This window comes from Uranotaenia lowii, chromosome 1, assembly GCF_029784155.1.
Source record: "Uranotaenia lowii strain MFRU-FL chromosome 1, ASM2978415v1, whole genome shotgun sequence".
Taxonomy (NCBI): domain Eukaryota; kingdom Metazoa; phylum Arthropoda; class Insecta; order Diptera; family Culicidae; genus Uranotaenia; species Uranotaenia lowii.
Window position 1 is genome coordinate 47,037,585 of NC_073691.1, and position 24,449 is coordinate 47,062,033.

Consider the following 24,449-nt stretch of genomic DNA (forward strand, 5'->3'; position numbering starts at 1 on the left):
GCAAACAAGTGTACACACGTAGAGGTTATCAGAATATCAACCTAGCAATGAATATTATTTCAGATTCTTCTTTTCAAGCGTTCTTAAATCGATACTCAAGCAGGCTTTCGAACGCTGTAAAATAATGCAGCAAGGAAAAGAAACCGAACAGCAGCAGTAGCAGCAAACCTAACAACTAACTGCATCAGGCTGAGCGGCAGCAGCCTGCTGCTGTTAGTCACCCAATCACCCGATTCACACTTTTAACACGCATTCACTTATAAATTTACCGCTGCACTCGACAACTCAATAAGTTAACATTCACTATGCCGAGAAAATTGAAAATTTACCGGTAATTGCCTCAGAAACATTTGGGCGTAAGTGCAAGTTGAACGAATCAAAGGACGAATGAGACAAATTTCCCCTCCAGCTGGTCGGCAACAGAAAACTGATCAGCAGCAGCGAGCTGGTTTGACCGATCGGCGATGGCGCACCCGATTCACACATTTCATTATGCATTTACTCACCAATTTACCGCTACACTAGATATTTCACTTATTAAACAGCCATTACGCCGAGAAAATAGAAAATTTTCCATAGTATTTGCATCAGAAACATTTGGGCGTAAGTGCAAGTTGAACGAATCAAAGGACGAAAGAAAAGAGACGAATGAAACAAATTTCCCCTCCAAACGACGAATGTGTTCAGACGTATGAACGATTTATGTTTTAATATGTCGTATGTTCCTATATGATTAAAAAATAGCTCTAAAAATTGCAAAAAAATAAATTCATAATGTGGAATATCTGACACAATTAGTTTCCATGAATATTGCATATTTTTTGAAGGGTTATCGGCGAAGGAATGAAAATAGGATTTGAAAAACACTCTTCAAATTTCAGAACCGATTTTCTCGGTTCGGTGTTTCTGTTTCATTCGACGTAATGAAAGCTCACGCGAGAAATAAAGATTAAGGAATTTTACTGAAAAAAAATTGCAACACCAAATGTCAAACTGTAGAAGATAAGAATTTTATCACCTTTTGTAATCGAGATTTTTCATATTTTCGATCTAAAATAATTCGATTTTTCGGTTTCAAGTTTGTTCCGGTCTTATTGCAGACTTTCAACCATTTGGGTTCATTAAAATAAATCTATTCAAAGATAAGATGTTTGAATGTAAATACTAATGTTGATATATCTTCTTTTATCTTTCCAGATACCTGTTGCGGGCTCGTGTAACCTAATTATCGCCACGGAGAATGTTTGCCGAAACTTAACAACGCGCTGTAGTTTAGAGGTGTCTCGATTAGGAGTGTAAACAAGTGGAACAACCAAATTACGGTCGGGTTATCATACTAGAGAGGGCACTATTGGGCAATATTGGGCAACCGCAACAACAATACTTGCTGGCGACAAGCTTGGGAGAAAAATAAATATTTAAAGGAAAGCTGTGTGCTGCAAGAAAATTTCTGGAAAAAAGAGTTCTTCAATACCAGATCTAGGCTGCTGTTGTGCAATAAAGTGGGTGCAGTGGGAAGTGTCTGTGTGTCTGTGTCTACGCGATTGCTCTTATCAGAGTGCTATCAGAATAAAAATACATAACCTCGCTGCCGCGAGTGTAAATAGATAAGGGGTCCACCTAGCTGGAGCAGAGATAACGGTTTTTCTAGTGCGCTTCTCATACGCATTTGTAAGTTGTTTGAAAAAAAAGGGGTGCTACAGTTAAGGTTGAATAAAAGTTATATGATGAATGTGGTGCTGCAAATGTCCAGCCCCAAGTATTGAATTGCCGTAATGGAAGCTGCCGAACGGCTAGATCAGCTAACGACAACGACGTCTACGGGAGCAGTGATCCGGAAGAAGCGACAATTTATGGCGACGCGGTCCTATTCTAGGCTCGATGATGAAGTGTTGTCCAGCAGCAGCAGCCAATGCAGTCCGATCTGTATGAGTATCGCAGATGATGAGCGTTGCTGCAGCGTTGCTCCGATGAAGATGCGTGCCAAACAGAATGATAATGTTATGAATAGTAATAATCAACGGCGACCAAAAGCGTTGGTGATGGCGGCTTCGCGATGTTGTTCTAGATCGGCCGGGTCAAGATTGGGCCATCGCTTATCAACGGTCTGGAGAGCTGCGGTCACGATGCTGACAATGTTGGCACTACTCCATGGAACGCGTCCATCGCCAGTTGATGCAGGTTAGTTGCGAGGGACTTTTTACCACCTACCCCACAATACAAACACTATTCAAGAGAACGATGATGTCATTAATCGATTAGCGCTGATTTATTGTTGTTTATTGATTTATGGGCGGATAAAAAGTCGTTAAAAGGCTCCTGACTGCTCTGCCTGCAGCAGGACTGATTTATAATTTGCGAAACGAAACACACTCGGGGGAACACTCGAAGCTTGGAACTGCTTCATTAGGAGGAAAATGAGTCTACACGGTAGTTCTTGGTTTAAGAGATTCGTCAAACTCCAGAAATTCGATTCAGTTTTTTATTTATTTTGGATATAAACAACGAGTTAAATTCTTAATTCTTAACATGTCTCTAAAAGGATTTAAGACAACAAGAAAACGGGCCTTAGTATTCTCAATCTGGTCAATTATAAGATTGTTTTCGTTTCTTCATTCAGCATATTTCTGTGCAATTTTTACAACATTTTGGCATCTGGTAACACTAAGCTAATTTTTGTAAAAGATTGAAAAGTCAGCGTAGATCAATTTATCAGAACATTTCAAGACACTTAAACCAAACAGTCTGTTTAAGCCACCGCACGCTTCGGAAAATGGAGTTATGGTTGTTCTTACCCTCAATTCCCCTACTTTTTTCAATTATTTCAGAAAAAGCATGTTCGGACTTGAAAATTTTGAACCGAATAGGATGTATCTCGTGTAATTTTTTCCGAGAAATCTCCATTTTCCGGAGCGTGCGGTGGCCCAAACAGCCTTCATTGAATTTCTCGGAAGCTAATTTTTGTAAAAGATTGAAAAGTAGATCAGGGTAGATCAATTAATCAGAACATTTCAAGACACTTAAACCAAACATTATCTCCTTAGAACAATAATTCTGCGCTGTATAATAGCGTGGCAGCCATGTCGAATTTCGCAAACCGACCGTATACATTAGACTGAGTCGATTTGGGGTCATTTTTGAATTTTTCAAGCCATGGTGTCTTAAAAGTTTCGTTTTGGTTCAAAACTCATTCATGATTTTTTTTTGCAGAATTTTTAAGTAACGTTTACATGAGTAAATTTGAACTTTTAGGTTTGTTTGGTAAAATTGAATAGCTTGCACAGAAAAATCAACACATTTTTTTTTCTTCTGTGGAACCGAATCTGTCTACCGTTTTTTGCCAATTTATAAATTCTCTGTAGCAAATTTTCCTCTGAAATACTTTACCGAAGACCTTAACTTCGTATCTTATTGGGCAAAAAAGTTATCAGCTGTTTAACAGGGGTATGTCTTTCGATATTGAAAAACAATAAATACAATTGACATCACTGCTTGTGTCTCGTGAAGTATTGCATGAAAAGAAGAATTTTAATTTTATTGCCAAATGACTTCGAAATGCATAAAACGTCGAGATTTGGTGTTGTCTTAAAAATAATTGGCCAAAAATCGATTTTCCATGACTTAACCGTTTTCCGTAATTTTGCACAGGTCAGTTTTCGGGCCGATCGACGAACTGTATACGGTTGGTTTTAAAAAATCGATCATGAAATTTTTCCCATACCTATTCTCTAATTCTAAGCTTAATTTGGGATCAAAACTTTAGAATGCATTTTCTGGCTTTTAGAAGCGTTTTTTCACAATTCTGAGCTTAATTTGGGATCAAAATTTTAAAATGCTTTTTCTGGCTTTTAGAAGCGTTTTTTTCGCAATTCTGAGCTTAATTTGGGATCACAACTTTAAAATGCATTTTCTGGCTTTAGAGGCGTTTTTTTTGAGATTCTCAGCTTAATTTTGTATCAAAACTTTAAAATGCATTTTCTGGCCTTTGGAAGCGTTTTTTCGCCATTCTGAGCTTAATCTGGGATCATAACTTTAATATGCATTTTCTGGCTTTTAGAAGCGTTTTTTCGAGATTCTGAGCTTAATTTGGGATCAAAGCTTTAAAATGCATTTTCAGGCTTTTAGAAGCGTTTTTTCGCAATTCTGAGCTTAATTTGGGATCAAAGCTTTAAAAGGCATTTTCTGGCTTTTAGAAGAGTTTTTTCACAATTCTGAGGTTAATTTGGGATCAAAGCTTTAAAATGCATTCATTGCTACCCTACTGTACAATTACTTTGACAATTTTTCCAGGTTCTTCTGAGAAAAAAAGACAATTTATTTGGAGGGTTGTATTTTTTTTCGTCTCCATTTAAATTTCGATGATTTTGATTTGTTTCATAAAGGTGTGTATTTAGCTTCTGAAATTATGTAGATAATCCTTTTTTCTGTTTTTTTTCTCTGAATTTAGTAATTTATGAAATATTTACATATGCAATTTTAGTACAGTTCCCGATTTTGCCACACGCCCAAAAATCGAATGTTGCCAAAGTCGAACGGGTTTATTCTCAATTTTTTTCTCAATTTTTTTCTCACTTATCACAAAAAAGTATTATTTATAACATTTACATACATTTTAGTCTATTTTTTACCATTTTTATTATTTTTTTTTATTCTCACCATGTTTTTGTGCATTTACGACTTTTTTTGTTTGGTATATAGTGTTTGTTTTTTTGTCATATTTGCTATTTTAGTCATTCTTCACAATTTTTAGTTTTTTTTGTCGTTTTAAGTCTTTTATTAATATTTGTTTTTTTAATTTTATGAAATTTCCATCATTTTTTTATTTTTGAGTACTTTATAATTGTTTTTTAAATTTTAATTTTTGTAGTTGCATTTTATCAAAATTTAAGAACGTAAAAGCATATTTATGGTGTTTGTCTAAATTATACTTCTCCTGTTATAGCGCAAACTATAAGGTAATGTCGTGTCAAAAACCCGTTTGATTTTGCTACATGTGCCAAAATCGGATGTTTCTAAAATCGAATGTTGCCTAAAACGAACAGGATCTACAATTCTTTTTATTGAAATTATTTTTTTTTTGTTCAAGACACACAGTTTCACATAACTGTTTTAAATTGGAGATGTTTAGTTTCAATATTTTCTTAAATTTTCTTTCGTTTTTCTTAATTTTATTGATTTATGTTTGTTTAACTTTTGACCTGACTTTTTTTTGGTTAGATCAAAGTCAAATATATATGTCAATCGTTTTTCATATAAGGACCTTTTTTAATTTTGTTTTTCCATTTCGTTTATTTGAAACGGTTCAATTTTTTTTAACTTTTGTTAATTTTTCATTCGTTGTAATTTTCAATTTATAAATTCTGTTATTCGTTTTGCAACTTTGCAAAGTTTCATCTCTGATTTCTAATAGAAAATGTTTTTCAAGTATGTAGGTACATTTCAGTATTCCATCAGTTTAGTTTTGTATTTTTCAAAGCTGATTTGAGATTTCAATTGGATGAATCTACTATATTCAAAAACAAAAGTCTCAAAACGACCGGATTCAAATTCTCAGGACCAAGCTAAAGAAGTTCATTTGAGTTACATCAAATGTGAATTGGAAAAATGGAATCGAATTTTCTGAAAAGAACTGCACGAAAATCTCAAACAAATCTTCAACTGTTTAAAAATAATGAAAAGTCGGAAATCAATGTTCAGAAATCGAGGAAAAATGACCTTAATGAGTTAAATTCCTATAGAAAAAATAAAAAAGTTTAGAAGTAAAATTAGTTTTGAATTTTAAATTAGGAATAAGCAATAAGGAATAAGGAATTTGTAATTGGAAATGAGAAATTATTTATGAATGGAACGATTGTTTTGGTTGATTTTTTAAAGGATTTTTACGGCTATCAGTCTCGAATTTTTAAGTAAAAACGACTGTTTTTTACTCCAACGTTTCGATCCTTATTGGATCTTCATCAGGGGCCAAAATTTATTGCTAATTTAGTGAAAATCGACTTTGAATTTTGTTGGTGCTTACCGATAAAGTGTCGTTTTCTTGTTAAGTTTGATTCGGTATCGGTAAGCACCAACAAAATTCAAAGTCAATTTTCACTAAATTAGCAATAAATTTTAGCCCCTGATGAAGGAAGATCCAATAAGGATCAAAACGTTGGAGTAAAAAACAGTCGATTTCACTTAAAAATCCGAGACTGATAACCGTTAAAAATCCTTGAAAAAGAATTAGGAATTAGGAATTAGGAGTTAGGAAGCAGGTATTAGGTTTTAGGAATTAAGAATCAAGAATTAGGAATTAGGAATTAGGAATTGGGTGTTAGGAAGTATGGATTAGGAATTAGAAATTAAGAATTATTAGGATGAATTAGGAATTAGGAATTAGAAATTAAGAATTAGGAATTAGAAATTAGGAATGAGGAAGTATGAATTTTGAATTAGGAGTTAGGAATTAGGAACTAGGAATTAGGAATTAGAAACTATGAATAAGGAATTAGGAAGTAGGAATAAGGAATAAGAAATTAGGAATTAGGAATTAGGAATTAGAAATTAGGAATAAGGAATTAGAAATTAAGCATTAGGAAGTAGGAATTAGGAAGTAGGAATTAGGGATTAGGAATTTATAATTTTTGATTTTGAAGTTTGACCTAGAATGAGTATTGAAAATTTGTATTTATTACACTCAGAGATATCTTGGTGTTTGATCCAAAGCAAAAATGAATTTGATTCAAAAATAATTCTATTTTGAAAAACTCCTTTTTATTTGAAACAATATGTTATAAGTTTGATTCTAAAGAGAAGAGAAGTTTTATAAAAAACGATTTATTTTTTGAACTAAAAAAAACTGAATCAAAGAACTTGTTTCAATTTCAAGAGTGATACATTTTTTGAAGTAAAGAAAAAAACATCAGTAACATAGGAATTTTGATTTGTCCCTGAATAAAAGAAATTTCCTTTGTTTGGCAACTAAACAAAGAAAAATTCGTTTTTCGTTAAACAATTCTTCGCTGTGTGTATTTGTTTTAATTTTATTTTTGTTTGATCTTCAAATTTTTTTTTGGGTTTTCGATTTTCTTACCATTTTTTTATAGTTTTATTGTAAATAATCTGTTATTTTACGCTTTTTATTATAGATTTTTTGTTTTTCATCTTTATCGCAGTTTTGTAGAAATGTAATAAATATTTCGCGAAATATCCTGAAATTTGAAGCGTCAAAAGGAATGTCAACTTCATGTTAATTTTTCTTACTACATTTTGTTTTTTTCCCCATTTTGATGAGGTTTTTTTCGAATTCACCTACTTAATCTTTTGGAGATTTTCATGTTTTTGTTGGTTGTTTTATTGTTTCTGCAATTGTTATTTTTAGATGTTTGATTGTTCTTTGCAATTTTAAATTTCATTGAATTTAGATTTTTTTGAAGATTTATTTACATAGGCAGGTAGTTGTTTCGTTTACTGGATTTGATTTTCGGTTTCAGTATTTGAATTTTTTTGATGTTTTCAAATGTTAAAGGTGCTCCTAAATTTGACTAGCAATTTTAATTTTTTTCTTAGAATGCGAAGTTATTCAAAAATTGAGAATTTCTCATTTAATAGCTTTTCGATTTTTTGTTAAGCAATCAATTTTTTACTATATTTTTTTTTGGTTGTTGATTTTTTAAAATTTAAATAGATATTTTTTGTATTACCTTTCATTTTAAATAAAGATTTTCTTTATAGTTTTCTTTTTTTGAAATTTTTTTTAGATGTTTAAATTGAAATTTTGATTTTTTAATGTCGTTATATTTATTTTTTAAAAGATTTATTTTATAGATGGTTTAATTTTCAGTTTTAAAAATTCTGGTAGGGTTTTTGTATTACTTTTATTTCAATTATATTTCATTTAATTTAACTTTTTACCAATTTTGTCTCCAAGTTTGTGATTTCTGCTCCAAACTAAACGTTTCGAAAAAAAAAGGATTCCGTGATTCACGCTTCAATTCCATCGCCGCAATGTTTGTTCCAAAACCCCTCGATGTGTTAATGGAGCAGCTTTTATCCGGCGATGATGGCTGAAATGGAAAGGATTTTGTGGGCACTTTTCCTCAGTCAGTCACACAGTCAATGTTTGCACTAGTTTTACTTTTCGTGACAATACTGTCACGAAATAACTGTAACCCCAATGAAGCGAGGCTAGCAGGGAATCGTCTCTCGCTAAATGAGTTGGTTGGAAATTGCTCGAATTAGTGACACGGGAGATGGTGGTAGTTTTCCTACTAATGGAAAGTAAAGAGATGTGTTTAAACAATTTACTCAAATTAATGTTGAAAGTTGGTGTAAAAAAATTGATAAAAATTGCTTATTTTTTTTAATTCTTTTACCCTCATACGAAGCTTTTGTGAAACTACAACACAACTATCAAACAAAAATACTGCTCTTCAAAAACAAAACCGAAAAAAAGGATTGGCCTAGCTAGACCAGACAGCCGAAGCACTATAATTTAGAGCTAGGGGGTGAAGTTAAAAATTATGATAAATAACACCAGTCTGTACAAGCGGGATTTGTTGATTTGGCGAAAATCACCTTGCTACTGGTTTTTTTCTCTCATAGAATTTTTTTCAGTTTTCCATTTGGGTTTCTGTCCTCAATAAACTAGCAGAGGTGGGGAATGAAAACTCGCGAACTATACAAGAATATATAGACACTTGGGCAGGATATAAACTTCCGAGCAAGAGTGTGTATTCTTCCACCACAGAGTTGATAACGAGCTGCTGAAACGTGCAATTTTCACTTCCGGTTTGTGGAAGGTGGAGGAAAGAGGCCATTTTGGAGGAGCGAGCCCCTTCATCAAAGTGGTCTTTTGGTTGAAGGATTTTGACTTCCCAATTTCATCGTTGAAAATAGTGGTAAAAACCTACTCTGAGGGAAAGACCGCGATCTATAAGAAATTTTATAACCGTTTGAATCCAACGCCAATATTGGCAGTGGCAGTGGGTTCATTGTGGGCAAGGATTCTGGTAAACCTGGCTTAGAACGTTGTTATAACCTTACTGCATAATGCAAGTGTTCGGGATGCTTCTCGCAGACTAACTTGGAGGAAGGTAAAATTATCTTTCAAGTGTGCAGGTACAGTGCTTCAAACATTTATAGACAGCTTCTGATTTTTATTTTATGTCAAAATGATGAAATTTTTGTTACGACAACTCTGGCTTTCTCACTAACAGGAGCAGATTCTTGCCAATCGTGATATATTTCACCAAACTTATTACAACTACACACTTTAATCTGACTTTCTTGACATTATCTTCATACTTTTTCACCACTCACGCCGTAGTAATTAGGTCGGAAGAAATATCAATTTCTTCTTTTGCCAACCCCACCCCCAACTTGAATTTTTTTTACAAGCCCGAAGGGGAAAATATATCAAGTTTGAAGTTTTATAAGGATATTTCGATGATTCAATCGAAAAATCAAACCTAAAGTTTTTTCTCTTTTTTCTAATTTTTGATGAAAAATTAACTGATTATCAAGGAATATTTAAATAAGGTAGTGTCGAGAGCCATATTGGATTTTTCTGTGACGTCACAAAAACGATTGTATCGATAATTTATGTGAGAATGGTAGGAATTTCCAAGAAAAACACGTTTTAGAACGAAATCGAATTCCAATTTCATTTAGATTTTGTTGTTAGGCCTCTATTTCACTATGTTATGAAGTTTTTTTAACCTTTGAAGATTGCATTATGTTTTTTTCTTAATTTATTATTGAATGCAATGTCGGCTTGGAGCTAAAACGTGCAAAAATGAAAAAATATCAGCTTTGAAGAGGTCTAGCTGGTAGATATTGAGTGTTCAACTTATTGTATTGATTTTAATCCAACCGGTTTACCATGTACAATTCTTATATAGAACAATCAACATCAATTCATGATTGTTAACCCAGTTTATTAAAATGCCAATAAAAGATTGTGGTTTTTTATAAAAACTTGTGTTTTGATCACTTTATTATAATGAGGAGCCTATACTGCACTGACTTGAACATTTTCATGGAAGACTTCGAACTAATTTTAAAGTTTTGCAAATTTCAGTGGTGAAAATTCACAATTTTTTCGATCTACGATGGTCTTTTGTAAAGCAAAATTATTCTAAAATGCAACTTTTTATTCACCCATCTTGAAGAGCAAGAATCCTTCTACAATAACATACTTTCAAAGTGTAAAATTTCCAGCAGATTCTTCGAATTATCATCGAAAAAGAAAAGTTTTCTTGTAAAATAACAGATTTTTCGTGATTGTGACGTCACAGCCTGTACCAATACTAGAGCAAGGCTGCCTTGGCACTACCTTCTTTAAATTTTCCTTGACTGATTATACTATTTCTTGCATACGACTTGTATGCAACTTTGTTGCATGTAAGCTTTTGTCCAATTTGTTCCAGTTTGTTAATTTTTCGCATTAGTTTTTTTTTATAATCCCCCTCCTCGTGATGATGATCATTTCAATGTTCTAAAATCAATAACTTTCTAGTTCAAATAATATTTCTGAAAATTGAACAAAAATTCGGTCAGTGTTGCTAGTTTCTTTTCATGAAAAAATAAAAGAATGCTATGTTTGGGGCGTTATAACTATTTTATCGCTTCTCTTACCCCTTTGCCGTCTTCGGCAAAGATGTACCGTCAAACGGGGCATCATGCAACAGCGGGGTTTGAAAAATCGAGCAACAAATGTACAAATTTTAACATTGTTTGATGCCGAAAAAAACATTACCCAGTATGACAGATTGGCTTGATAAAATTACCTACAAACTTTATACTGGTTTCCTCATGTAATACCAACATTGTTGGTTGGTTGGAACAATCACCCAATTTTTTCAAATAAATATTTTTTAAATTCCGTTAGGTGTCTGGGTTTAAATGCAACAAAATGCAAATCAAAGAAATACCTTGTAAATCTTGTTTCCATGTGTTGAAATATGAATGTTTTGCATCACGCGTTTGTAAACATTGAAATTTCATTTATCCAAACATTAATTTTAATGATTTCAGCATTTAGAATTTTTCGTAGTATTATTTCACCCCTAAATGTATGCAGCATCTTCATTTTCAGAAAAAATGTGAAAATTAGTTATTACAGACCCAAAAACTACTGCAATTGGTGTTGTCATGCGTAATGATCTTTAAGGCATCGCTAATATATTAAAAACTATAAATTTGTGTACGTGTTCATAAGATTTTTCATTAAAAACAAAGTTTGTTGCAAGTAACCCCATTTTCTGAGGAGGGTGAAAATCGCATGTTTTTAGAAAATTAAAAATTACTGAAGAAAACTATAATTTTTCTAACTACGCCAATTTGATACCCCAGCATCCTTAAAACTTTTGATGCATAAGGGGTAGGATTAATTGTGAACATAAGTTTTTTAGAAGCCATTGAAGTTGAAAATTGTTGCATGTTGCCCCAGTTGACGGTAGCCAGAGAATTTTCCAGATAACTCTATGTTTTAGAATTTAATTTGCGTTGCGCGAGAACAAAATATTATAAAAAAGCCAAAAAAGTTTCATTCTCCCAAAAAATTTTCGCATGTTTTCGTACGAAGTTTCAAATAAAAAACCAGGTACCAAGATCTCATTTTAAAAGTCTGCAAAAATTCAGTCGTTCGTTTTGACCAGAAACAAAACTTTTTAGACTCCAGGTTAGGCTTAGCTTAGCTTAGCTTGTTTGACTACTCATATCCACCTTAAATCATTGAACTCGAAATGGTTCACTAACAATATTTTGCAAACATTATATTTTATCATTATTTGAAATAAATAAAAATTAATACATTTCGAGCTCCATGACCGCTGGCGTGGCTAAGTAGAACGAGTTCTGCATCGCCAATAATGGTTGCTACTTCGTGATTGATCGAGGCCATCAATTTTATGCAAGGGCCAGAATATTGTAAGTCATTCTCAATGCAAAAAACTCATGCCCTCACTTAAAAAAAAAGAACAACAACGACGCCGGCCGCGTCCTAGTAGTGAATGAGAGATGAAGGATGGATTGTTAGTAAGATACTTTTTAGGATCAACCATAAACATATTATTCCAGCTTTCTTCAAAAGTTTGTTTTGAAAAATTCTGAAACAATGATAAGTCATACTGACATCAGCTATAGAAACCGTCTATACGTCTGCGAATCTATATTTAAGTATCCCAGAAAGGGTTGTGTTAGTAAGGAAGAGGTCTAGATCAGGAACCATTTTTGGAAAAAAAAGTGTGATCTTTGTTTTACCTATACCTCCTATGCTTCTAGACATTTGCTGAAAAAACTCCTTTTAATATCTATGAGGCGTAAGTAATTTGAATATCCAAAAGAATTACGAACACTCAATAAATTAGAAAATTTTGTGTTAACAGATTATCACCGCTGATTTTTATTATTTAATTGAATGATTAATGGCATTTCGGTGAATTATACATTCTAATAGGAAGAATATCAAATGAAAGTAAAGAAAATTATAGACGGATAGATTAGATTAGGAAGCATGAAAGGTGTTGAAAATGAGCCAAGAGCGTGATTTGAGAAAACTTCTTGCCGCACAAGACCATTTAGACGACTTTGCTTCTTCTAGACAATAATACGGTGTGGGACAAATGGTCTTGTGCGGCAAGAAGTTTTCTCAAATCACGCTCTTGGCTCATTTTCAACACCTTTCATGCTTCCTAATCTAAATCCGTCTATAATTTTCATTACTTTCATTTGATATTCTTCCTATTAGAATATATAATTCACCGAGATGCCATTAATCATTCAATTAAATCATAAATTAGATAAGCAACCATTCAAATTTTCTACAAGCCAGGCTGTTTCCCTCCTTATAATCTCTACCGCATCACTGATTTTTAAAACGACTTTTGGATGTAAGCATTGACAAATCCGGTCTTTAGGAAAAAGTTATGCTGTACTAATCTATAAGTAAATTTTTTTTATTGATTTTTTTAGTGCCCAAAAAAGTGGTAAAATGAGTCACTTTATTACTTTTAAGACTCTACTGCAAGTTTGACAGTCTACACTTTGACAATATATTAAAACAATTAGACTTTCAAGATTACCTACAATAAACTGTTCCGATGATTATGAATACACTTTCTTCCTCAACAAAAGAAACAATGATTTTATAAAACATTTTATTTTCCAACATATTGCAAAATAGTGTTTTCTTTCAATTGCTGGTTTCATATTTTTTCGATTGGACGAATTTCTGGACAGTTTGGTGGGTTAATGTCTTTTGGTGAACATGTGACCTTGTTAACTTCATACCACTTTAGTGCATCCTTAAAGTAGTGGCACGAACCGAGATCAGACTGTTTTACTGAGGGTAGCAACCTTTTTTGTAAACATTTTTGCACGAAAATTTTGACATTCAATGTATCTGTGGCTATGAATGGACGAAACATTTAACGCCACACCATAAGCTCCTTTTCAAAATTTCAGTGTAAATGGCTTTTGATGATGCAAGAACATCCTTTCCCTTCGGTGAAGTATGAAATTGTGGTCTAGGCAAAGTTTTATGGTCGATTTTAATGTAGGTTTCATTATCCATGATCACACAACCCGATTTCTTGGTCAGAAGTTTGTCGTAGAGTTTCCGAGCCCTCGGTTTCCCTAATTCTGCCTTTTTGGTACTCGTTTCTGACTGCTTCTGCTTCGAATTAGTCTGCAGTCCAATTCTCTTTTTGGTACGCTTAACGTTAGTCGATGAGGTACTTAGTTTTTTAGCCACGTCCCGTACTGATGCCGAAGGTTGCCGTTTGTAGTAATCCTTGATTTTCTTGTCCATTGAAGGGTCAGCAAGGCCAGGTACCGCGTCTCGAGGAACCTGCGAAAGTACACTGTTATCCATATTTTCCCAACGTGGTTTGAACTGCTCCGACACTCATACCTTCTTCCTTAGCTCGTTTTCTGATTGAAAGACCACTCACAGTGCACCATTTGTTCACAATCCGTTTTCTTTGCTCGGGAGTAAGGCCACGCATTTTCAGATTTTTTCACGAAAAACAACAAATAATAACAACGCTTACTTCACTTGGATGTAAACAACAGTACGCAGCCAAAGTTTGATTGAACACAACACACAACACGATTTTTGAAATGATGGTTGTTTTATAGTTTATTTATAATTATCGGAACAGCCTATACATGAACAATTGCTATACATTGTTTACCTCCTGTTAAATTAAGCATTGTCAAAGGCAAGAGTTCAATAGTAAAAGCCAAGCCAAATAAAAACCAAGTAGCCATAAATAATAAAAGCCAAATAAAAGCCAAGTCAAATAAAAGCCAAGTAGAGGTCTCTAGACGCATGCTACACAGCTGGCAATTCAAGTTCTCATTCCCTAAGAAAGCCTTCTGGGGCTTGTTTGTTATTTATTCCTTCAAAGGATTGGTTCTACAGGATAGCTTCCACAGCTGTGAAAAAGCTGTAGAGAGCTTTATAAAAGCCAAATTTATTTATTTGATTATTATCGAGAGTAAAGATGTTTGGTAATCCGGCTTTACTCTAAAAAAATCGTTGAAGTTAGTTAGATGTAATTTATAATATAAATTATAATGCAATAGTTTTACAATCGCTAATTTGGAGGAAAAAAGTTTCCAGACACGCGAAAGACACCGTCGCGTCGCGTAGTCGTTGTGCCATCATGAAGAACCCATAAAACTCGTTCCTAGCTAAGACCGAAAATCAAACAATCGCTTTCTGGGCAATTTTTGAACGCCCCACTCGCCAAATTCATTGCATCGTTCTTCTTCGGGTGGGATTTAAACTGCTGCTACTGCAGTTGGAAAACCGAAAATGCCACACCAGGGTATTTGTTCCTTCGTTCCTTCCCGGAGCTTATTGGAGAAGGATCCGTAGACCGAAAACTGTATAGGGGTCCGTTTGAATTTTTTGTTTTTTTTTCGAAAATTACGGTGATGTTTGGTGGGAAGCGTTTAGTTGTTTACCGGGCAGCAACGAAACGGTTCCCTAGTAATAATGGCAGTTGCAGTAGTAAGTCTACTAGCCGTAAATATGTATGTATGTAACTTCCGAGCCGCCGAATTCCGGAAGCAATCGTTTGAAGAAATTATGGGGCCAGGGGGTGCCCTCGACTCGACTCGGCGTGGTGCTGGTACCTAAATTAAGTGAACTTGGAAGTGGGCTAAGGGTATTTATCGGCCTCGTTCTTCTCGGAGATGCATCGAGGATATTACTGTTTTAAACTTCTTAAACGGGAATAAATGGACATCGTTTGGCGTTTATCTAATGACTGCCGGGCCGGCCTATGCAATGTACGAGAATGTTGGGTTTACTTAAACGGCTTAGTGATAACATTTATTGCAATTGTACTGGCTTCCATTTGAGAGTTTGTTTTCTATTCTGTAAATACACGTTCAATCTTGAGAAAGACTGGCCATGTCCATACTAATACTTATACTTGTAATACCTATACTTATACTTATATTTATACTTATACTTATACTTATACTTATACTTATACTTATACTTATACTTATACTTATACTTATACTTATACTTATACTTATACTTATACTTATACTTATACTTATACTTATACTTATACTTATACTTATACTTATACTTATACTTATACTTATACTTATACTTATACTTATACTTATACTTATACTTATACTTATACTTATACTTATACTTATACTTATACTTATACTTATCTATACTTATACTTATACTTATAGGTACTTCTCCAAGCATTGCAGGACCTTTTTTCGATTTTTTTTTCGGAAAACAGTTCCAGTTTCAATCTTGAATCATAACACCGTAGGCAAAAGTTTACTGGATGTCGCTAAATCCATTTGATAATCAACTTTCATCGACGTGTTCAGGAAATGATCACCTTATCGCGCGCCTGAACCTGAAAAGTTCGATTGTCAAATCGTTGACAATCGAACACAGAGTGATTGAAATTAACCGTCTCTGAACTTCGAATCGTTTCAGCGCAAATTAAACAGCCTACAACCATCTGCCAGTTCAGCGTGCCTTCAGCGAAAAGGTTGAGCTAACCGCAAAATAAGTTGAGCGAGAAGAGGGAGAGCGATAAAAATCCCTCGGACCGGAAATTACTGTCACTTTCGACGTGCAATTAGTCCTACTAGGTACAGGCCACAGCGTTGCGATGTTTGATTTTCTCGAGCCGGCCGGCCTAAAAACCCATCATCACTTCGACGAAGGTTCCTCAGCTCCCCGCCCCGGTGCGAATTTTGGGTGAAACATGGAAACGAACGAACAAAAATTCGTTCTTGTCCATCTCGTCTTGTGTGTGGTATCGTGTGTGTACCTGTTCATGTTTGTTTTTTACTTGATGAACATTGGTGTAGCAGCTGCCCCTTTAAAGGGTAGGTCACTGAAGGTGCTTTAATTGATATTCGAATTTTAATTCATCAAAGTAGAGTAAATTTTTTCATAAAACCTTGAAAATGCTTAAAAGTTGCACTTAGGGAAAAAATGAATAACAAATTTTTAGTAAAATCTGCCAACAGAATAAAACAAAACTGGATCCATAAAATACTTAGGATAACACCATCTTCTGAATAAATAATCAAGATGTGCCATATCTCCAACCCCCATCAATGCCTCTGGATGATGACGCACTGATGGTGAAGGGTGGAAATGAGCTTACACGCAAAGACGGGTTGACCTTTTTCCCGGCTCGGAGTTTTTTTTTCGTCTTGCATTTCTATCTGAACCGGCGATTGAAAACCATAACCTAGCTTGTGGCGTGGTTTTCCAAGTGTTATTCCAATCAGCATCGAGATCCGATTGAATCTACAGACACACTTACCCAGGGAAAAAATGTGGGGATTGCGTCCGCTTCAATATGGTTATGGTCGATCGTCGTCGTTGTCGAACGCGAATGTAAACCTTTAGGTGTAAAAGTAAAATCGGAAAAAATCGAGGTTCCGACCTTAGCTGGTATTGCTATGAAAGTAAGCTCTAAGGTCGGGACAATTTTTTCCATCCTTACGCCGAGACCTGCCTTCGGGAGAAAAACCACTTCAAGTCATCATAAGAGGAATGTGTACGTATGTATCGTCGAGTGGTAATGGAGAACATCTTGATGGAAGTAATCGTTGATGGTTGATGCAGAGGGTATAAGCTCAATTGCGGCTGCAGTTAACTGGAATGAAATGGAGCGTCTATGGTTGAGTTTTTTTTTTAACTTCAAGTGTGTCATAGCTTTTACGGAATATGTAACGAATTTTTATGAAGCAAAGCGTATAAATTTATTCATTGTTCAATATTGTTTGCCTTGAGATAACTAAAATTCGATAGTAGATTCAAAAAAATATTCAGAATATACGGTTAATATATCTTTTGAAGTTAGGATAGATAACCCAGATGAAACTCACAAAAACAGTATTCTCCTACCAAAGTAGAAGCAATATACATACATACTTTAAACTTCTGGATAAAGCGATAAAAATTATACAAATGTGGAAGATATTCGACACCTTATTCGTACCTACTAAAAAAAATGCAAGAAAGCGCATGGTTTTGCTCTCAACGCATGCAAACCGTTGCCAGTTTTGCGTTTTGCAAACCATCAAAATTTTTGCTATCTGGTCGTTGTTTCTCACTTGAAGCCCACGCCGGAAATCGTGCCCATGTGTGAAATCGTCTCCAGAATCTGCAAACTTGGCGGATTTTTATCAAACCATTTTTATTTTTTTAATAATACGTTTTTTAAAACGGCTCGTACCTTCACGTTTTAAGGAGCCAAACTCGTTTTAGCATTTACAGTTGTTTGCTTAGTTTAACACTTTTAGTTTAAAGAAAAAGATGCTTGAAAAGAAAACGTGGAAACGACCAGACAATATGCATCTAAGGAATAATGATTGGACAAGAGACGGCAAAATATACGAATAAAATCTCGACTCAGGTTCAAAATATTAAGCCAGGGTTTAAGGCTTACCTTTGGAATGAAGCCACCGACCCAAGTCATCCTCCTCCCATTTGCGCTGCCAGTTTTCATTTCGCGATGACTTCGAGAGTCTGCACTCTCGGCAGGAATCCGCAGCAAGAATTTGTTGACTGTGATAGCGACTAACCGTCGCCCGAACCACCTCCTACAAAGCATCCAGAACACATGCGCGACGCAACTCGAAAGCACGACAATTATCATCTCGGCTTGCAGCTTTATAGAACGTCCATTTTCTCCAACGCTTTCATTGCTCCAAAGAGCCGGAAGGAAATATTCAGCAGCATGCGCCCAATCTGGATCTGATGCCCTGCTGAAGTTGCAGGCAACTAACCGTCTCGCCCAAAATATCTCCGAATCCACAGAAAAAATAAACTGCTGGCTTGGATCAGCTCACGCTTGCTAACTGAAGCGTAGCCCTCTCTATAGGCTCTATAGGTTCCTCTCACTTCCGTTCCGGGCTATTCAGGAATACTCGAACCTGACCAGTCCTGGTTACGGGATCCAGAGAGTCCTCCTACCGGTCGTTGGAAATAAACTCACTGCATCGAGAGTAATCCTCTAAAAACCCGATCCGATGAACTTATGAGTACCCCTCTCACTAACTCGTTTTTCCAAAATCCAGACGTATCTGGGCCCAAAACCTGTTGAAAATGAAGTATTCAACGCAGGTTTCAGTGGTGAAATAGAGTTAATCTTTATTCGTACTATTTGTGAAGTTCTTAAATAGGCTTCCCAGTAAACCACTGTTATAAGCCTCAAAGCTCTGTTATAAGCCGCAAAAGAGACGAATAACAGCATTCCAGTGCCAATTAGCTGTACATAATGTTTACAAATGCCAAAAGGCCATGTGACACTCGGACGTCAAATAAGCCTGATATAAGCTAAGGCCGGGGGGAATGCCTTTAACGGGCTTTGTGGATGTCATTTTCACTAAATGTAAACAAAGAAATTATGAATGCAGCAAAAATATCAACAATATCTTCTATCCAGCTGTCTATTCAACCAGTAAGAAGAAGATTGTGCCGATGAAAATTATTTTCGGAGAACGAAGAACAAAAAAAGACCTTCTAATAAACGGTTTGGGAAGACTGCGAGCTGCTCTATCTTCGACTAGCCGGCGGATGACCGGTTAATCGCCCTTGAAGTTGTGGAAAATCTGGGTAGACCTTGAAGCAAGTGTCGTCGTTTGTTCACTGTCAAGTCTGCAAGGAAACACAAGGGAGGTACAATTGGATCCGCCCAAAGGAAACCTGCAGTGTTTTGGACCCTGTCTCCGAAGAGAACAGGTTGATTGACCCCGAAGAAGCTGATAGTTTTCTGAGCGATTTTGTGGGTTGTACCCACTGGCAATATATTTTGACATTTCCTCATTGGTCGAATTGCAGGCCATAGTGGCTTTTAATCAGCCCTTGAGTGAAATTTAGAACTGTTTGATTTAGTCAGGCTTTTTTTATATCCAGCAATAATGCCAACTTAGGGCCATTTATTAGGGTTACTTGGGTGTTTACATTACTATACTGAAGTGATAACCTCACTTATGAATATTCTGAATAATGTGTGACATCCTGAGGAAACCACTCAGAATATCTGGCATCACTGCTGTGTTACCACGAACCTAATTTGAGTAGTTCGAATTAACCGTGTGATGATGTAAACATTTATACTGTCATCATGATTACCATCCTATTGTTCGCAATCATCAATTGCGAATTGCCCAAAACAAGTGGAGAACCGAAACAAATATTGTTTTGGTTCTGCTGCGATTGGCAGCAATGTGGAAGCGGTGGATCGGAATGATTCGATTACATTTTTGGATAGGCTGAAACCGTAATCAACAATAATTTTTGCAACCAACGTCTATCTGGCAAGCTTTGAGTTGAAAACAATTTTTTTTATTTTTTGCAGTGCTCCCAAATTTTTTGCTGTTTCAATAAAAATTATTACTTTTTTAAACAAGCTTCTTAGCTTCAGAACGGTTGAGGGACAATGTATGGCTCTTAACCAACTTGAATGATATTTTACGCAATTTCTTTTTAATAAATATACGGGTTTGGCAGCAGCTAAACTGGCTCCGAAAAACCTCTGCGTGGTTAAGAAACACCCTCATGCAACATACAAATGATTTAAAATTGGTTTTCGGTAGTGATTCTGAGATTTGTTTTTTTAATTCTTTTTTTAATTAATGCCTTATAATATCTTATGTGCTTACTTTTTTCTGTTGTTTATAGATTTTTTTATTAGCTTTCAAGAGTTCTTAGAAGGATTATACTAAACCTTTTTCCCCTTATTTTTTTTAAGAAAATTTTTGCTAACTCGGGTTTTTCATAAGGCTGGAACAAATATCAATTTCTTCTTTTGTCACCCCACCCTTTGAAATTTCTAAAAACCCCGAAGGGGGAAATAAATGAACTATGAGGTGTTTTATGTAAATTTCGACAAAAAAAATCAAATATCCGAAAGATTAGAAGATCAAAATACAAATTTAGGAAGACGGAAGTTTTTTCACCTTTTGTATTCTTGATTTTATTGAATTATTTGATAAAAAATTACATGATTTATAGGTTTTGTGCAATGATATAGCATGCAATATTGTTGCATACAAGGTTTCGTGCAACTTATTCCAATTTGTTTGTTTTTCGCGCAATTTTTATTGTCCACCCCTCGCGATGTTCCAACTCCGAGTGACAAAAGAAGGATTTGAAATGTGTTACGGCCTAATAGAGGCCTTCAATGCCAAAAAAAAAGTATAAATGCATAAAAGCAAATTTCGAGGAAACCCGCTTTTGAATTGTTGTGTATGGCCATTTTCCATACGTTTTTCACATATTTGTAGTGTTTTTTTTTCGGACATAATGATATGTAAATAAATTTCTAAAAATCTGAAGAAATCATCAAATCTCACAAGAGCTTTGATTACGTCGTATTTATGAAACATTTTAAAGATTCACAAAAAACTGCTGCAAAAGTTATCAAAACAACCTTTCAAATTTATATTTCTCATATAGAATATGTTGTCCAAGATACAAATATTCTAAATGGAAAGAAGTTGCGACTAATTCATACCAGTTTTTGTATTTTTTCGTAATAAAACTTTTTGTTTCTTACGACGTGATGAAAGCTCACGCGAGAAATGTAGTTGGAAAAATGAGAAATCGTTCCATATTATTAACTCAAAATCGATCATTTTTGCACTAGGGGGTAAACCTTTGGATCTGAGAGCCTAAATTGTAAAAAAAAATCACATATAAAAAAGTTTTCTTGCTTTTTCAAATATCTGAAAATAAAAAAAACTCCTGAAGCTTATCGATAAACACATGATTCCTTATAGATGTGATCGATATAGAGTGTACTCTAATTTTTTTTTGTGCTTTTAAAATTCTAAAAACCTATACATATTTAACCTCATTAGATAAACTTTCGTGTTGGTCCAGGCGGAATTATAAATATTATAGAAAATCTATCCCGTATCTACCACTGCAAGGTGGTAGGCCCGTGAGGAACAAAACGATGAAATGTGATGAAAAGTTTTCAAATTAAAATTACCCTTCCGCTCATTTTCAACATCTTTCACCTTATTCTAATCTTCTATCCGTCTATATTCTTTCAATTCTTAAAATATTCTTTCTCAAAAAATATAAAATTTCACCGATATAGCCGATAAAATAATTTCATATTATAGAAAATGTTATAGGAAAAAAACAGTTTTTCAACATTCTGCATGAATAAAAAAATTCCCAATTTTAACGGATAGTGGACTTGTCTTTAAACATACGACTGTCAAAAAGAAGATGCTTCTTTCCTTCAAAATTTGAGAGTGATTCGATTGAAATATTGAAACACGTTAACTTATCATAAAAGCTTCAAGTGGTTCCTACTTAGCTACCACCAGATATCATTTGGTCGTCTTTCATTTATCAGAAAATCCAATATTTTTGATAGTCTTGCTTAGACTAAAATACATTTTATATGTTGTACCAAATAGCAAAAATTAGTATGAAACCTGTATGTTTTGCCAAAAATCTTTATTTGGTATTTACAGATTCTTGGTCGAAAAATTACTCAAAAATCGGTATAAATAATGATAAATCGGTACATGTGGCATCGCTGGTTATGTTTCTGTTCTGCCATCCACAACCTTTTTTTTTCATTGATATGTAAGTAGTTTATCTATAGTTCGTCACTTAACCTCATGAAATCGATAAAGCTATCATAAATTGGTAGCAAATGTTTCAGTTATAACATATTTTCCAACTGACGTTGTAGTGAAGCGTTACATCGAAATTGCATTAGTTCCGTCAAACATGAGCCAGATTTATTGCTTTTCAATCTTTCTAACTGATGCCGAGCACACTCGAGCCAAGGGACTAGAAATTGGACACCCCTTTTCCCTTTTTGGACTTGCTGCAAAAACACAGTATAGGTACCGGATTGCCAGAACTGAATCTCAAATCTCTCTCCCTTACAGCTTTCTCCTTTCTTTGGGAAGAATTCAGACCCTGTAAGAAGACGACGCTGGGCAGAAATCTGTTTACTTTCACCGGAGACTGTGCGATGTTGCATTTTGTCTGTCTGCGATTAGAGTTATGAGAAGTGGGTTATTATGCTTCCATCTTCCCAACGCTCTTTGCTCTCTAACGTTCATTCAGTAGATGGTTTTTGTGGCGTTAGTTCTTGTATGTGCAGTGTGCTTGATCATATCGCTTTTTTTCTCAATGCTTCCCAGAGCTTTCTTGTCTTTCCAAGGCCTAAGTGATAGATGCTTGGAAGAAAGACAGACAAGAGTGAAAAAATTTGCCGCACATGTTCGCTGTATCTTGTGTGTCACATGGAAGTCCCCCGCACTTTGGACCGGCCATCATGTTTCGTCGAGACAAAGCAGATTCCCTGAACTGACTACTGACTGGCTGGGTGGCTTTCCTGATTTATGGTTTGTTGTATGAAATTTGAGCTGGTTTCGGATCCCCTTAGGGTCAACCTCTTTTTTTGTTTGGTCTTTATACGAGTACAAGTATCGAGCCGGCTGTTCGTCGAAGCAGAATTCCTCCTGGAGTCTGAAATATGTCCAATGCAAATAAAAAAAAAACACTGAACAAAGATCAAAAATGGCGCTACATCATTCTTCTCGATTTAGTCAATGAACTAAAGGTGGGAGTAGTAGGGAACACAATCGAAATTCCCCTGCAGACGAAATCGTCAGGTATTGATTTACCACCAATCACGACCGTTTCGAGGAACGAAATTACAAGCAATCAACCTACTCATGACTACGGTTATGGTTATAACGAGGGAACGGCTTGTGGTAATAATAATTGAGTCAAGGTAATCCACATTTCATATGTTTCGGAATGGACTCGATGGGTTGTCGGTAGGACAACAAAACAGCTGTCCTCGAGGACAGAGTAAAAAAGCTCATTATCGTACTGATTCCTTTTACAATCTAGCTTCTGAACGAACACAGACTCAATCCTCAACAACAACGAAAGACAAAATTCCTTCTCTTATAAAAATAAAAAATATTTCCTTTATAAGAAAAAGATGCTGACATTCGAGGGCAATTTAATTGAGGGGTTTCAAGGAGCCATCCTGTTTTCGATCTGGTCCCGACCTGATATGGTGACACAGTTTTGCACAGCCGCCCTTCGAAATTGATTCCAGGTGCCACCAGGACAAGCGGTAGCCCTCTCTGTAAATTCCTTCACCCATTATTATTTCTTCCTTTACACTTTGATGAATTGATAGGTTGAAAATTTACCTTCCGGTTTATGTTTTAAACCAATGTTTGTCGTAAATTTATGTGCGATTCTGTCCATGTGTAAGCGTCTACTGAAAAATAAATTCCATACAGTTTAGGCTGAAATGGACTGGCCGAGCAACAAGAAAAGTTTCCAGAAAACTATCAAAACTGTTTTACGCATTCGGTTGGAAGCTTACATGAAACTCTTCAAAAATTTGAACGGTTTGTTGAACGTGACAGTTTTTGGTGTTAAATTCCTGGTATATTTGTGATTAATTTCAGATTTTCGAACAAAAAGGCATATCTACTAAGATTTTCGAAAAGTGAATCTGTATTCTATAGCCTCTATAAAACTGTGAGATTTGTAGGAAAAAAGAAAATATTATCCATAAACGGGCTTAACGATATTGCTTTTTTAATATATAGGGGAGAACGGGGATACTTGAGCCCTTTTTCTTATTTGCATCATATCTTTTTGGAAAAAAAAGTTGCAGATCGCCGTCTTTGGCGTTTTCTGACAGCGTTTAATTACAAATTCATATGCTGCAAAAGTTAGATCGATATATGAACCCGTAGATGAACTAGAAGCGTTCTCGTGAGACTAAAAAAAATTGTGATATTTTGAGGGTTAAAGGGGAGTTGATTCTTTATTAAAGAAAACTTGATCCTTTAATCTGGGTACCCTAAGCTTTGGCATATATCATACAAAATTTTCATTGACTATTTTGGCCATTTTACAATTTATAAGTGTCAAACAAAAA

The 24,449-nt window shown here is 35.0% G+C and overlaps 1 protein-coding gene across 2 annotated transcripts in view; it reads left to right on the top strand.

The window, feature by feature from the left end:
- LOC129759999 (uncharacterized) overlaps window positions 1-24,449 on the top strand; it is a 155,932-nt gene that overhangs the window by 3,680 nt on the left and 127,803 nt on the right. For both annotated transcript variants that reach the window (XM_055757612.1, XM_055757677.1), the window contains exon 2: window positions 1,198-2,181. In XM_055757612.1, coding sequence (XP_055613587.1) covers window positions 1,776-2,181 — 406 coding nt within the window. In that variant the 5' untranslated portion in view covers window positions 1,198-1,775. The remainder of the gene's footprint in view (window positions 1-1,197; window positions 2,182-24,449) is intronic.